Here is a 17,218-nt window from a genome sequence, read left to right as displayed (position 1 = left end):
TTGAAGAAAACTTGCGTTCCGGTAACATGAAAGAAAATAGTTTCACTGTAAGATAGAGGTCAACTATCATAAATTCGTTTTGAATCAGAAAGTAAAAGACTAATCTTTCGTAATCCGCATTTGGCCGGAAGAATGCATAAGAGCATCATTTCCAGGATGAATGCTTACTCTTTTCATATCTGCATATGCTCAGAACAAGACACAAGAGTACATGGCTCCGTCTTCTGCAGCACAAACTTGTGTAGGAAACGAGAAGAGGATACGATTCCTTCTTTGTAGGAGATTGCGACTGGTAGAATGGATATTTTGACGTTGGCTTTCTCGGTCTAATTTAATTAAGACGGCTAGATTGGCATAGCCCAACGTATCGGTCCCGTGTACTGGACCTTTTCCGGGACACGGGACCGAAACGTTGGGGCATGCTACAGTAGCCGTCCTTATTGAATTAGACTGAGGAAGCCAACGTCAAAAAAATCCTTCTTTGTTTACCACTCCGCCAAACGAACTTTTGACCAACTGCCAATCGACTTTATTCCAAACGGGCTCCAATCATTTCAATTATTTAAAACGTTATTGTGCTGTGTCAAATGAAATACACAAAACAGCTTGATAAAGCGGTTGATTAAGGCATGATTACATTCAAATGTGTTTCTCATATGAATCCATACTGTGGATTTTGATGTCAATTCTGGAAATTCAAGTACCGTTGTTTGTGTTACCAATAGGATCTTTAAACTGTACAACTTAACGCAAACCTATGTCTTAATTTGTCACCATTCGCTAAAAAATGTAGAAATTCAGAAAACAACACATTTTTCATAGCATTAGTAATAGAGCATTCATGAGCATGTTTATTTGGCACATTATCGTATTGAACGTCGATTTTTCCAAAATCTAATATTGAATTGTTATCTACTGCCATTCAAACCATAATCGATTCAACTCGTGCCGCATTCGATCCTTCCAGCCATCAAATCTTCGCCGACGGTAATCAACCATTTCTCGGAATCATTCAAAATTAGTTCGATCGCACAAAAAAGCACTGAAATTCGGCCTTCTGTTCTGCTGCCGTTCTGCATCTACTCCACCAGAAAAAGATAAAAAAAACTGCATTTCTGCACCCGACCAGCAGCGAAGAAAATTAGCAACAAAGCGAAACCGTGTGGAAAGTAGGTAGGCAGTAATTTATCGTTCCCGATCGCCCACCATCCTCCCGTCCGCCGCCGCAAGGATTCACTCGCCGATCGCCAGCAATCGGCAACAGCAGAAGTTGCAGCTGCTACCCAATTTCTCCTAGCCACCTATCGGGGAGGGAAGGGAGCCTTGCATCCTGTTTACTTCGTTTGTTTATTGGCCCACCCGAACCGGAAGCCAACTGACTTGCCACAGGTCATTAATTTTGACCCCCACTTCGCCGGCTAGTGTGGGGGCTCACGTGGAGAAAGGGTGAAAGTCCTTTCCCGTGCGCGATTGAGTCGGAAAGAAAGTTGAACCTGTTCGGTTCCCTCTCTTTTATTCCTGCTTGATGCATGGCATCGCGTTTGCAATAAGGTAGACAGATGTCCGTTAAACACGTGATGCCATCAATCTTCCGCACGGAAAGTTCCGAGGATTATCGGCGAAATTTATCTTCAACGTTCAACGTATACTAAAAGAAAGTCATAATTGGAAAAGTTCGCACATTTCGAAGCCAAATTGAGTTGCACAAGTTAGAACTAGGGACTAGGGAGACAGAGTTCGCCAATCGTTATGGAGGAGTCGAACAACGCGCGTGAAAAAGGTCAAAGGATGTGTTCAGGGGGGAAACCGTTCAACCGCATCCAGGTCCCGTTAGGTCGACCCTGATGAAATTGGCGAAGCGTAGAAACAAACAAAAAAACACGGGGCACGCGCTGCATCGATCCTGCACAACGTGCAAAAGTGCAGTTATTTGGGTTTTGCTGCGAGGTTCTTCGCTGCAGTCAGTAGCCGCTCGGTAGCGGACAGCCGGATCGTGGGTATTCGAAGAAAACAGGAGTCCCCGATTGCATCCTGTTCTGCTCGGCGCGGTTGGTTTCCTAGAAGAGTCCACCGTCATTCGCGCCGCTGCGCTGCGCTGTATATGCAGGCTGCTCGTCACGACGCACGACACGGTGCGAGGCGATATTTCAGGTAGGTATATTGGAGCGCATTATAGACACGAAGATGGATAGAGGAGACAGACCGAAAAAGGTCGCGTCACGTGCCCCCGAATAACGGGACTTTTGGTTTGCTGTGGCGTGTGCCCTTGTCGAGGGGCACGCGCTGCGGCTGTCGCGCGCCAAAAAGGTTTTTTTTCTGTGTGCTGCCGATGATGAACGGTCGGATATCGAAAGAGGGAGGGAGAATGCATTGCAGAGGTGAATATTGTTTAGAAGAAAGGTGAAGAATGCAATTTGTTGTTACGAGTTGCGTAGTCCTTTGTTTTCGGATGTAGGTAGGTAAGTTGTTGCAAACGAACCGTAACGAAGTGACGCGACATAACGGGGTTAATCACAAGTGAGCTGACTGAATGTTGTCTTGTTTACAGGGTCATAGCTTGCTGTACAGGGTCCTGTTTGGGGTCATTCCAGAGGAATTTAATCGACTTATAGGAAAGAGAGATACTGTTTTCAACTAAGATAGAAACATGCTTGAGCTTTTAAAGCTATTAACAGAGTAGGAAATCAGTGATATTAAAAATAATCGTAATTATAGTTATTTAAAGACTGTATTACTTCTTAACGAACGAACTGGTTTACTGTTGCTGAGTTTAATGATTTATGTATGTAAATAACCGCAAAGGCTAAGAATCGAGGCCAACAGCATCCAAAAGATTCCAATTATGGTGTCCCTAATGTGCAACCTAGCCCCCTTTTTGCGTACACACATGATCAACATACGATGAACATGTTCTCATAAATACTGCTAACTAGAAAAGATAAAAAAGCTTCCACTTCTCTGTTTTTTCTTTTGCGATTATTTACATACTCAATCTCCGAAGAATTCAATGGATTTCATTTAAAAAAATCTTAAAAGAATAACATAAAAGAAAATTTAGATGTCAAATATATTAAATTTTGGATTATTTGAGATTGTATACCAAGGCTAGAGCGGAAATCCCCCGGACGGTGGATTTTCACTTAGGCGGCAAACCTTGCCTATTAACCACGAAACACCAATCACCTCTACTCAGAAGACCGTGCGCGTATTAAACAAGGTTAGGAACCTACCGAGTGCTACCGCAGAGTACCCCAAATCCCATGGTAAAACTAAACTACGCGACCAACCCATCGGTGGTTTAATAAGATTATTATTTCCTGAGTTGCTACTCAACTTTTTTCTAAAATGTTGAGAAATCAGGGACCAATGAGATTAGTGGACGAAGATAGTCGTCTTACTACAGTTATTGTTCTACACTTAATATTAAATACAGAGTGCGGAAAGGCCGAAACGGTTGAGAAATAGTGAGATAAAAATGAAAGTTTCTTTGATGGAGTTTCTTTTGTTTGTTTTTCCTCTTTTAAGGAACAGTTGGGATTAACTTTGAAGGATTAAAACTAGTACACGTATACAACTGGACAGAAAGGACGTTCGGGAAGCTTAGAGCAAAGAGGAAATTTTCCGGGACAGGAAGGACAATTCAAGCAGTTTTGAAGAACAGAACGCGCATCGGACGATGGGCGCCAAACGAGTGGACTTACCTCTCTCACTGCTTCGGAGGCGGCATCGCGGGAGGTGAATGTGACGAACGCGTAGCCCCGATTCGTACCGGTCATCGGGTCCATCATCAGGCGGAGATCCCAGATTTTGCCGCACTTTTCGAACAGCGGTATCAGCTCGTCCTCGTACATGTCTTTGGGTATTTTGCCGCAAAACACCTCGCACCCGTTACCCGGGGTGCCGCCTTCCCAATTGGGGGGCGGCCCGCCGTACTTTCGTTGTCCTGTTGGTGGAAGGAAGGAAGAAATAAGTCTTGGGAAATATTGAAATTTTGTGCATCACTCGCGAAAAACTCACCTGTGGTCACATCGAGTGTGTATCCTGTGCGTTCCAGAATGGCTTTGATCTTGTCCTCATCGGGACCTTTCGCTTGTACTGTTATTGCAGGTGTGGGTAGTCCCTGTTGGCTGGCTCTGCTTTTCTGGCTATAATCAGGATGAGAATGGTAACGAATTTGAATCGATTCGAAACATGGCGAAATACAAAACTTACCGGTAGGTTTTCATCACCCCACACAGGTAGGCCGATTTGTTGGATACATGCTCCAGGTTGGATTCTAGGAACTGGCTCAGTACATTCAAGGCACCATCAACGGGGAACTCTTTTAGCGCGTCCAGGGCCCGCTCGTCCAGTTCGGTGTGAGCGAGCTTGCCGGTTTTGTAGATGTCATCGAGCTTGCCAGCGACCTGTCGGTAGAGATGGAAAAGGAATGATGTAGCAGAGGATTTTGGTTGTTGGTAAGAGATGATTGCCATCAAGTATTGAAGGTAAATATGAATAGAATTGCGTATAGAAGCAGCATTTCGATCGTGAAACGATCGTGAGATGTGGAACTTTGACAACAAAAAATCTGTTGCTATATTGTTAGTTAAATTTGGCACTAATTTCTGTAACCAAACAGCGAAATGCCGACAGGATGGATTTCCTCCATTAATAATCTAAGAATACTCCAATTCGCAATATTGTCAAATTGTTTACTCTTGTAGAAAGTCTTCTTTCTTTTCAATATGAAAGATTTCTTCAATAACACCTATTCGTTAATCCCGGAATATGCACGGTTTTTAGATCTGTAGGTTAATCTTAGTGCAGAGATGCCTTACAAAAGGTTTGGAAAAGAAATCGATTCTGTTTATGTGGAGTTTTCGAAGGCATCCGACTGAGTTCCCCATTAACGCACCGTTGTTAAAAGCACAACATATTCGAAAAAGCATGTTTGTTATTCACAAGAGCGGCGAGACTGCGTGAGTGATCCAGGATCTTGCGAGTCCCGGAAGGTTATTTAATTTGCTATAGAAAAGACATCTGTAAAACTTGTAAAGTTTTTCCAGATCATGTCCACTTTACTTCCGGGGATCTACAAGGAAGCCACCCCCACTTTTTGTGCTTTTAGGAAATGGTATAAACAATGCATGCCGACGACGGCTTGGAAATGTTTCGAACCGGAACGTCGCTTGTGGATTGCTGTGCGTTGCAAGCAGACTTTGTTTGGCTTTTAAGCAAGTGTGAAAGAAACGGTGACACGTTTTGGATTTCCAATAGTTTTTGATGATACTGGGCACAATCTTACATTCAACAGAGTCTCGATCAGCAAAGATTTAAATGTTGCTCGGGACAGAAATTTAAAAAATTTCACATTTGGATAACACCAACCTATAAAGTACCAAGCGTTCCCATTCGTCTCCATGCACTGTTCATATCAAAAACAGAGACAGAAAACCTGTGATAGGGGAAGGAGGAGCAATATGCCCTAGCTAAGCAAACACTGATTTATTTTTTGTAACGCAATTCATGGGTATTTTTACATTATGCAACAGTTGAACAAGATAGCTAGTAGATGCCATTCAAAATTGTCAAAAATCTCGATCATATTGATAATATTCACATTTCAAAAAAGTGGTGATATTCTGTTGCCGAAAAACTCATGAGGCAATACGCCTTTTAGCTGGCTCCTAGGGAACAAAGCACCACGCGTCGGCGAATCAGCATTCTGGTATGGGGGTGTCCTACGAAAGGCTGAAACACATAAGGCTGAATACTCATAAGGCTGAACTCAAAAGGCTGAAATCCCAAAAGGCTGAAAGTATCAGAAGGCTGAAATTGATGGGATGAAATGAGTTCCAACCATACGATATGTTGAACCAACTATATTGGGTGGTTGGATAGTGAATAATGAATAAAGAATAGAGAATGATGAATAAAGAATAAAGAATAAATAATAAAAAATACAAAATAAAGAATAAAGAATATGGAATAACGAATAAAGATTAAAGAATAAAGAATAAAAAATAAAGAATAAAATATAAAGAATGAAAATTGCACAGAGAAAAAGGAAGGAGGAAAGAAGAAGGAAGAAGAAAGAAAGAAGACGGAAGAATGGAGAGGGAAAAAATGAAGATTGAAGAAAGAACATAGAAGAAAGAAGCAGGATAAAGATGGAAGAAGGAATAATGGTGAAGCAAGAAGAAACAAGGAAGAAGGAAGGATAAAGATGGAAGAAGGAAGGATAAAGATGAAGAAGGAAGAAAGAAGAAGGAACAAGAATAAAGAAAAAAGAAAAGGGAGAAGGTAAAAAAAATGAAAAAAGGCGAGAGGAAGGAAAATAAAGGAAGAAAACAGAACGAAAGAAAAAAGAAAGAAAGATGAAAAAACAAGCAACAAGGAAAGAAAAAAAGAAAGAAGAAGAATGGACGAAATGACGACAGAAGGAAAATGAAAGAAGAAGAAAGAAGGTAGAATGAAGAATGAATAGAGAAAAAAAATAAAGAAAAAGGAAGAAGAAATTTGGAAAAAGAAGAAAGTAGAGGAAAGAAGACAGAAAGGGAGGAAAAAAATGGTAATGAAGAAGGAAGAAGGAAGACAAAGAAAAAACAAGGAAAAGGAAGAAGGAAGAAATAAGAAAGCAAAAAGAATGATTGAAGAAGGAAGAAGAAGAACAAGGAAAAATGAAGAAAGAAGAAACTTAGAAAAAAGGAAGAAGCAAGAAGGAACAAGGAAGGCAGAAGAAGGAAATAGGAACAAGGAAGGAGGAATTAAGAAGGAAGAATTATGGAGGAAGAACTAAGAAGAAAGTTAGAACGAAGAAGCAAGAATGAAACTGAAAGAAGGAACTTAGAAGGGTTAAAGAAGAAAGAAGCAAAAAAATGAAAAAAATTTAATACAAAAAGTAAGAAGAAGAAAGAAAGGAGAATAAAAAAGCAAAAGGAAGAAGGGAGAAGAGAGAATAAAGAATAAAAAATAAGCAAGTAATTTTAGCAAGAATCAAAAACCAAATACAAGAACTAAGAACAATAAAGTCTTGTTCTTCTTATGTTACCTCAACATTTTTTGAGCTGTGTAGATTAAAAAATAAGAATTCCGTATAAAAATTGAAAGACAACAAGAAGTTGCAAGAAGGTTGCGGATCATTTAAGTTTGTGCCCCTATTAACGTCAAATCCTTCCACAAAAATTGGTTTCTCACGATTTTTCAGCCTTTCGAGTTTCAGCCTTTTGTTATTTCAGCCTTATGTGAGATTTTTACTTTTTCAGCCTTTCGTGTTCAGCCTTATGAGTTTTCAGCCTTATGTGATTCAGCCTTTCGTGGAAGACCCCTGGTATGGATAGTGCGTGGAGACGCAAGTACATTGTAGGTTAGTGCAAGTTGGGCGTTTTGCCACGCCAAAATGTTAGATGTTTCCTTGAAATGTGGAAATTTTCGGCGTTTTGGGGCTTCTTCCCCTACTTGTTTTTTCCAAGATCTACCGCCATACCACAGGTGGTTTGCTTTTACGACTTTATGCGTCAACAAAGCGGGGAACAAAACGTGAAGGGTCGCTTCCATAAAAGTAGAGGAATGTGAGTTGTATTCTACTAACAGTATTTAGGAAAGTAGTTTATGCTGCTCCGAGGATTTATAAATCCTTGATGCGCCCGGGCCTTCATGAAGTCTTATGTACATTTGGGAGCCTCTCCAGGATTAATTTGGCGTTAACCACACTAATCCAACTGACCCAAACATATCTTTGTGGTTGAGAAGTTCCACGACAAATCGAATGGCGCAGTGCAGCAGTGCATAGTAGTTAAGGCAAAAACATGCAAAATGATAGAAAAATGCGATCTATTCCCCTGAAGTGTTTTTTTTTTACTTTTCTTATGTGATTTTTTTTCAATATAGGGAGCGGGACCATTTGGGCAGCACCCCCTATTCCCGTCCGCAACGTTAATAACTTGACCGCGTGCCCGCCAAATGGCTTGATTTTTTGTACATCACTAGATATCGACAAAAACTAACCATGTACTAAAAAAACAAGTAATTCGGCTGTAACGGGCTCGAGTAATAACCGTTGCTGACGGGAATAGGAGGTACTTCCCAAATGGTTCTCTACCCTACTCTACGATGCATGAGAAAGGCATCATCGCCGCTGGGTGGATTAATCTGGGTTTTTAAATGGCGGTTTGGTAACCAGTTGTGGCTAATCCTTTATATATTTTATTCGATTGACGGCAGATTCGTATTCAAGTTCCTGCTATCGACGCTCTATTCCCCTTTGATATGGTAAATGGTTTGGTAAAGGAGGGTATGAATGTAGGACCAACCAAATCTATCGCAACCTTTGAAAAAAAAAAATGGAATTTATTAAACGAGGAAAAGCTGCTAGACCTGCATAAACATTTCCATTCCACAAAGCAGGAAGTATGTCTTCCAAAACTGTTAAGAATTTCGAATTCTTTGTTAAGCCTATCAGCGTTCTGGCATAGATTGAAACCTAACATCGATCATGCGATTAAGGATAATCGAACTAATGGATTTTTTCAATACAATTAATCTGAGAGCAAAATGATGCTTTTTAATGACTGCGGTCTAATTTCTTTAGTTCACTCTACGTTAATAAAAGCCAAGACAAGACAGTAAAAAGAATTTCTTGTTTGCATGCATCCCTATCGGTTTTCGAATCGTGGATAAGCGTCAGAGGCTTTAGTGGAAAGCGAAAGTCTTCATTTCATTTTCATTTTGCAGCGTTTGGTGGGGCAATGAGAGCGCAAGTCAATCCAAAGCCGATAATAGAGAGGGTAATGGCAGAAGAGTCCGTGCAGACCACTTGAACGCCATGGGGTAGGATTAAGGATGGGGTGAAGTGAGGTTCGGATTTGGAATCGACTCAACACTAATGCAAAATGTAATTGAATGCAAACTAGTCAATGATCAAAGGCTAAAATGATAATTTCAAGATTTCTAGTACAACGTTTTTCTAGTTATTAAAAGCAATGTTTAAAATGCAATGTCTTTTTTTTGCCTTAGAAGCATCTGATGTGGTTTGAAGGCCACTTAGTCATATAGTACAATTATAAGTTATTTAATGTGTTAGCTTTTTGTGATCACATTGAAAATATAAAAAAATATTGCGAATTAGTGTTCTATTTCTTAACTTTTATTTATGCAGAATGAAAATTAATTGACTTTGTTTGCTCTGACGTTCGTCAAATCACTTTGTTTACCTAAGTCATTGTTTCGTCAATGTTTTTAAGCTGTGTCGACACTATAAACACAATGTAAGTTGTATCATGTAAAAGTGGAAACTGCTAAAGAACTTAGTTTGTTCCATTATATTTTTTGTCAAGGTTGCCTATAGCTTTAAACTGTTCTAACAAGTAGCTTTATCGTTGATTAATTACGGTGATTATCTATTAAGTTCTAATCAAGGTCAGGTATAGGATTCACTTTTCGGTGGCAAGCTAAAGCTTCATCACGCCTATTGCCTATCTATTTGTAAAAATTATCGAGAATGAAGCCGTTATAAGATTGTTCATATACCATCATTATAATGTGTGGTATTTTTTATTATTGCTCTTCGAAGTGAGGCATAACAAAATAAAACTGGCACCACGTTCCTAGTTTTGAAAAAAATTCTACTCAGTGAATCCAGCAGTCGATTCCCTACGAATATCTTGAATACTTTGTTTTTCAATAAATGCCTAGCTAGCTAAATGTAAGCGTGGCTACGACTCAGCGTCACAGGGAACGCATCAGAAAAGTATTGCCGAAAAGAAGAGAACTCACATCATAATCACTGATGAAAAGGCCTCTGCCTGACTGCACTACCATTCAAGGCTCCAAGACACGATGTCCGTTGGATCACATGCAAATGCCGTAAATTAGTGCGTCAATGCCAGATATGTAACGCGGCACCAAACAAAAATAGTCAACATGTGATACCACCACGACAGGATATGCCTTTGGTTGCCATCTCAGTGCTAATGGCGTAAGCCGACCCACCGCGGCAAGGTAACATATCCGAGTGGAAAGCGAAAGTCTTCGCCCATCTATCTCGACCTACAAAATCGCATAATCTTGAACCCTACCGAAGTTACTGAAGCTCTTGGAGAATATTTTGCTTCCTTGGTATCGATAAATGTTATATCCATTATGTTGATTTCCGCATCTCCATCGTCATTAGAAACGGAACCCTGGAAAACTTTCCGTAGCCCCTCACTAATCCAACCTTTCTGTGCTGCAGGCCTGATGTTCGCTGTTTTTTTTCGGATGAATAGCTTCAAAGCTACGTGATTACGTTCCCAAGAATAACGTTTCCACCTAGGATGCCTCCAAATTCCACCTGGTTCCCCTGACCTCATGTACTTGTAAGGCAATGGAGAGGTTGGTCAGCCTCCGTCTACAGGAAAAGTTAAAGGCAGAAGGAAGAATGGGACTCCGGCTACATCTATTTCGCTAGCTCCGGGAACGTGCTCGCCCTCATTCAGAACTTGATCATGGGAAGCTTTATCAGTCTCCTGATTGGCAACGAACAGCATATGTTCTGCTCGGGCCCTTTCGAGAAGAGACGGGCAAGCCACTAGTGTCGATCCCTGCGTCACGCTTTTTCTGATTATCATGGAAAGGGGGCCGGCTAATTTCCACATTTTTATTTACGCCGAGAACATCTCGTTGGTGGTCATTGGCGATACTTTAGGACTTGCCCATAATAAGACTCAAACCCTAGTCGGGTCCGACATCCGCTGGGTCAGTTTAATACTATCATAGCTAGCAAATGCGTCCGCAGCCATAGAGACAGGCATCCGCTGTCAGGAACAAGTATCACACTTTGAAAAAAGCCATCCCCAACCGGAATATCGATAGCGGTTTAATCTCTTTGCCCCACTTCCAGCCTGTTAAGGTCAATTGTCGAACCGGAATCAATCTGATTCAGGCATTCTTAAGGTCCCACCAGACCTACAATAAGGGTCTACTTCAATGGCTTCGGCGAGCAATCGTAGACAGTAGATTTTTGTATGGACTGGAACTTACCTGTCGCGCCGACCGTGGCCCTATAGACGTCATGTTACCAACCTTCAACCACTACGTTCAAACCGCCTCCGGTATCCTTTCTACAACAACCGAGTTTGCCTGTGTCGAGGCAGAAGTCCACCGAGTAGCTCTCCTACAGCGGGAGCTCTCCCGAAACCGGCCGTAGCACCAACTTCTGCGGCTACGAGCTTGCCGCATGCTGACAATAGTTGCGATGTTGGTAGTTGACGCTGGCTTTCCTACTATTTATTGACATAGGCGATTTACTCATTGTCATTGTAGGATATCAGCTATCTTGTCGTAACTTTTGCGACAGCACTCCACTGATCTGCATTCAGGTACATTCTCCTGACGTATTATCGGTGGTAGCCTCAATTCCGTATGCCTCCAACTTCGCCTTAGTCTCCGTTTCGGACCGAAACATGTGATAAGGATGTGCTCAGCCATTTCTGTCAGGTACCCCCTGAACCATCAGTGGTCTGTTAAGAATTTGTTTACGCCAAGGTTTAGCTCTCGATGAGGTCTGCTTATCCATTCCGACACACGTGGGACTAGGCGATGGGCCAACCTGCCCTTAATAGAATTATCCAACTCTCTCTACCATTTCGCTTCGTTGCTGCCTTGATATTCCTTCTTGCATTACTGGTAACCCTGAGGACGCAGCACTTCTCATCTATTTTCTCCACCAGATTGATAAGCGTCATATACATGAGTACTCAGGTCGCCTCGCAAGATGCGGTGTGATATGCGCTGATGACTTTCAGGCACATTAGCCTAAGAGTACTCTCCAGATTTCGGGCGTTGCAAAATGCGCTCAACGCTGACACCCAGACTGCTCCTCCCGCCTCCGTACCGCAGTATTAAAGACGGCTACGTTTGAGAGTCTGCCTAGTAGTAACTGACACCTACGTTGTGCAGCGTTTTTTGGTAGAGATCGCAGCTCTGTTCATAGCCGCCACCACGCCATATATCAAACCGATCATCGTCCTAACCGACTCTGTCAGTGCAATTGCGGCTCTCCAAAGCGACCACCCGAAACACCTCTGGATCTAGGTCATACTCGCTAACGTTCACCAGTCCACAACCGTTGCCTTTATGCCGGGGTAGTGCATGGTGCCGGGGTCCATGATAATGGACCTTCTGGCTGGGATCGGTCCCCAAAGTAGGCGCTGCACCGCATCAGACTCTAGACCAGCAGTTCTCAACCTGGGGTACATGTACCCCTGGGGGTACCTTTACTAGCCCTTGGGGGTACCTCGAACAAAAATTAGTAATGGCGGACGAATTACAATTCAAGACAAAATTTTCAAAACGACTTATCTGCTTTTGTAAACAAAGATTCGAACGTCGATTTGACGAATCTGATAGCACTCCCACGCGAACCAACGCTAACAATAGATAGATGAAGGTTTCTGCAACCTGTTGATGGCGTTGGTTTGCGTCGAAGTGCAATCAGATTCGTCAAATCAACGTTTGAATCTTTGTTAACAAAAGCAGTTAAGTCGTTATGAAAATTTTGTCTTGAATTCCAATCGAAACTCATAAATAAGGTTTTGCTAATCGTGTATTTTTTAGACGTAAATTACGTCTAAGGGGAAGACTCGGATACAGGGTGTAAAATGAGAATTTTAAAATTGGGGATCGTCACGAAATCATGTAAGATTTGTAACATTAATAGGTCCTTTATCTTTCAATGGATTTAAAAGATTTATATATCAATCGATTCGAGAGATGCGGCCTCGAACCTTGTATTGAGGCATCAAATTGTTGATTCAGTGTTATCTGTTTAGATGTAGACTAAATAAATGAATATCAAACGATTCGCAAACTCTCCACCAATTTGCCAGTAGTATTGAAACTTCTGAGCATCAACGCTAAATTATTGGAAATTTTAGTTCTTTTATGCATCATGCATCTCATATACAGCGCGTAATTGCTTAGTTTTAGGGTATTATCAATTGTTGAGACCCTACTCCCTCACAGAGTGGGAGATGCTGCTGAAGCTGGGTAGTAGTGTCGGTGGAATAGTTCCTTCTCTTCTATACACAGATAGAAAAATCCACTGAAATTTACGCTGAAAATCATGGACCTAAATGGAACGCCATTATTAGCGTAATTCCACACGTGATATAGCCTAAATGTATACAATATTTGACGTGAATCGTCAAACTGCAAATTGTAATTGTAATTTATCAGCCTTCACCCTGGCCAACAGCGTCCGCCCATCTACACTTAAAGTCGATAAAAAAACATTTGACCGATGGTTCACAAGAGCAAAAGTTGCTTGGTCCAATATGTCATTAGGCAGAACAAATCATTAGGCCTGAACCCACCTTACCCAAAAATCACTTGGTCCAGATGGACAAGTGGTCTTTGGGTCGAAAATTCGTCAAATGTTCCTTCATGTCAAACGGAAACGGTATTTTTGGCCACATGACCTATTCGGCAAAACAAACATTTCGGTCAAAGGGCATTTTTGGCCTTTGAACCGAAAAAAATCACAAAAAATCAAAGAAAATTCAGGTGGTATTTAAAAAGCTGTGTGTTCGGGTTAACCGAGAAATTAATGAATTCCAACCGTGTAAACAGAACCTGGGTGTATATAGAAATAAGCATCAGGGCACTCGATTGAGGTGATTTGAATAGGAAGAGTGGGATTACCAAGGGCGGGATCTTCTCCCCTTCTATTGGGTCAATCCTGATTATATTACTGATTGAGGGCTTGATTATAGTACTGACTGTACGAACTTTCTTCTGGAAGGAGATTCTCTACTCATTCCGTGGATTTCGCATAAGTGTCTCTGCTTATGGAACCACCCTACCCATTCTTGGCCCTTCATACAGGAGTTTAATGAAATACGAACAATAATATAAACATGATCAAATCGTTTATCAGATATGACCAGTGATATTGGAAAATGCCTTGCTAAATTACCCAAAAGATGGCAGTACTGTCATCGTCATCATCATCATCATTATCATTATCGGTTCGACCTTGTGACATGTCGACCGTATGTCGTTTTCAGCCAAATGACATTTTCAGCCATACCGTTTCGATCTAATAATCGTTTAGATCAAAAGTTCAATTCCCAGCGAATGGAATTTAGCTAGATGACTTTAAGCTTAACGTGTTGTTCAGATAAGTGCCATTTGGTCGAATGGCTTTCCGTCAAAAGACTTTCGGATAAATGACCATTTCCCTATTTGAATAATTTCTAAAAGAAATCTAATTAGATTTCTTCGAGATAAAAAAACGTTGATATTCCAAAGAGCTACATACAGTCCTCATACTATTATGGGTCAGCTTAGGAGCTAATATCAAATAGCAATCTTCGTTCTAATTTGATCATAATTTGATCATATTAAAATATACAATACTTTTAAATAACTATTAGCGTTTACATCTAATCTTTTAATTTGTTGTTGAGCGTCTGGTTAATTTTTATTTGATTCTAAGTGAATCTAATTAAACATTGTTTTGTGCCAAAACAGTGCTAGAAGTTGGTAAGCAAATGACCCATTATAAAGGCAGAACTTAGAAAAAAGAAGACCCCCTGAAATATATTTCTGACATAAAACAAAACCCATGACACAGCCCATTATTGTCAAAATCTTAAATAACGATGTCACAATTGAATGTTTCCAAAATCTAAAGGTTTTGCTGTGTTTTTTTGCCGGGATTTGTAAATTGGCCTTGCTCATAAAAAAATCGCTCCATCGATTTCTTTACTTACTTGAGGTCAAATTAAAGGACCCATATTTGTTGACGCTTTTTAGGTATTCGCAAAATTTAAAACAACAAATCAAAAAAGTGCTGCAAGTTTCCGCCTAACATTTGTCCCATCTTGGACAAACATCAGGCCAAATATAAAATAAAAAGACAGGAACACCGCCTTCGACCAGAGGTCGTACTGGACTACGGACAGGACACATAACACCCAGTGGGCCAGTGGGGTGGGAATCGAACCTACACTCCCTAGCACATGCGTCTAGACGATGGACTTCGCTAACCGTACGGCCACGAAGCCCACCTTCAGTCCGGTTCAGGTAATTTTTGGAGGCTCGCGTTTTCGGGGGTCGGTTTCGACGTTTTCATGCGTCACAGCATGCGTGAAAAAATAAAAATGACAGTTGTGCGTTGCTTCCGTATCGAGTGGTGTGCCCCCGAAAACGCGAGCACTTTGAAACTTGGATTCTGTCAGGAGTGACTCTAAAAAGTCGAATAATCGACTGAGACAATAAAACGTAAAATGTCAATTAGTGAAGTAAGCAGCGTTGCCAATAAATAATTGCCTTACAATCTTTCTGTTATTTCGGAAATTATAATTAAAGTACTTGTAATTGTAATTCAATCTCCAATGTTGTTTCTTACTGTAAACATGCCCATTTGAGTGTTGATTACCTTCTTGGTAACATTCGCTTAATTACATTGTCAAACCTACCTTTTTGTCGAGCCCGTATACTAGCAGTTTTGTGTAGTCTTCTGTCCGTTCGCCATCGCCAGCGCCTTCCATTTTCTGGGTTGCAATTTCTTCGACCAGTTCACCATTACCTTCAGCCATTTCTGTAACGAAGCAGAGATAAGAGAAATAAGCAAAAATCAATCGATGTTCTATAGGTGAGGGATAGCAAAAAGGCGGTGCATTATGTCTTTCCGTTGAACACATATTCGTCATCCCGTCGCATTTATGTCGGAAGCCACAACCCACGAGACAGAAAAACGCATTCTCACGCACCGTCATAGAAAGGAAGAGAAGAAAAAATAAAGGGAATCACTCATCAACTAGCCGAGAGAAATTGGGGAGAACAAGGAGGAAAATGTGCGTCACGCATCGGTTTTCGTGGGGTGCGTTTTTTGGGAAAGGTCAGGATTGGCAACAACGATGGTCAACCAGCAGCTAGACGCAACGGAAGGCAGGCAGCGTGGTCATCAGCAGCACCGGCAGTCACAAAAACCATTCGATGCGTATGCTGTCGCTGCTGTTGCTGCTGCGACGAGAGAACAAAAAAGAAGAGAAGCAAAAGTCCGCTGCTCTCACGCACGCACCGTCGTCGTCGTCGTCGTCGTCGCCGCATCACCGTGAGAGGGTGGGATTCAAAAAGTCAAACTGACCGACGCACGGTAGTTTGGTGCCAGCACCGAAAAATGAACCCCTTTTCTGAATGGGAAGGGTGCCTTACATTTCATTACACAGCCTAAATTGACACAAACAAAACAAATGGAAATTCAGATGGGAAGGGGTCAGACTGTGGCTGTCACCATCGAATGCTTCCGGTCAAAACAGAGAGTAAACCGGACTAATAAAATGACCACTCCTAAGCCTAATCATGCATCGGCACGGGAAGAATGGAACGGGGAGGTGGCACATGTTGCCTGGGTGCGTTGCGTTCGCTCGCTTTTTCTATATGTACTCACATTTAAACTCGTTAGGGCACGGCAGACGACGAATGATGATTATTTTGTGCGAATCTAGTCCAAGGCCGCGCGCCGCGAACGCATACAAGCGAGTTGCGTTGCGAGTGCGTGTGGCTCAGAAACGTACCTACCGAAAATAAATGCCGCGGTTCGCCAATTTTTTTTCGCGAATATTTACGCGAAAATTAAAGAGACGGATTGTGAGTATGCGTTTTTTTGGTTGCTTTGTTCAAGATGCGTACGTTTGCGTGTGCGAAAATCAATGCGAACGATACACAAGAAGGTCGAAAGCGAGAGTTTTGGCACTAAACAAAGCAAGCGTGCGTTTCGCACTCTTCCACCAGTCAGCCAGCCAGCGCAGCGCGGAAGGCGGATAAAAAAAATGACTTGACTGAGCCGGGTATTGAATCACCGATTCCCGCGACCGGCGAAGATGACGGTAAGGAAGAAGTGAGAAATGCTTACGCATAATCGCTGCCGCTGCTGCTGCGGTTGCGGCCTATGCACGTTTGTTTCGTCTCTTTTGGGTCGGGTGCGTCTGACTTCGCGAAATAAATCGCGAACCTGCGCGTGCGACCCCCTCTCGCGCTCGCGCGCTTCTTTTCTTCCTCCTTTATCGTTCTGCTGTGACTGACGGCGGCGGTGCGTTAACGCACCGTGGCCTCGAAATTGGCGCAGAAACTGGGTCACGATGCGTGTATTGGTCGCTGGTTCGGCCGGTTTTTGGTCGATCGACCGGTGAGGATTAGATGTAGAGAATGGCAAGCGAAAATGTGCGTTTTTTTGCGAATGCGAATGCGT

The 17,218-nt window shown here is 41.9% G+C and overlaps 1 protein-coding gene across 15 annotated transcripts in view; it reads right to left on the bottom strand.

The window, feature by feature from the left end:
• LOC134224647 (heterogeneous nuclear ribonucleoprotein R) overlaps window positions 1-17,218 on the bottom strand; it is a 150,397-nt gene that overhangs the window by 54,668 nt on the left and 78,511 nt on the right. For all 15 annotated transcript variants that reach the window (XM_062704209.1, XM_062704200.1, XM_062704218.1 and 12 more), the window contains exons 2-5: window positions 15,444-15,565; window positions 4,213-4,406; window positions 4,018-4,145; window positions 3,702-3,943 (exon numbers count right to left, since the gene is read on the bottom strand). In XM_062704209.1, the coding sequence (XP_062560193.1) occupies window positions 3,702-3,943; window positions 4,018-4,145; window positions 4,213-4,406; window positions 15,444-15,563 (684 nt within the window). In that variant the 5' untranslated portion in view covers window positions 15,564-15,565. The remainder of the gene's footprint in view (window positions 1-3,701; window positions 3,944-4,017; window positions 4,146-4,212; window positions 4,407-15,443; window positions 15,566-17,218) is intronic.

This window comes from Armigeres subalbatus, chromosome 1, assembly GCF_024139115.2.
Source record: "Armigeres subalbatus isolate Guangzhou_Male chromosome 1, GZ_Asu_2, whole genome shotgun sequence".
NCBI classification, from domain to species: domain Eukaryota; kingdom Metazoa; phylum Arthropoda; class Insecta; order Diptera; family Culicidae; genus Armigeres; species Armigeres subalbatus.
Note: the sequence above shows the minus strand (reverse complement) of the source record. Positions and strands in the feature narration are given on the sequence as shown.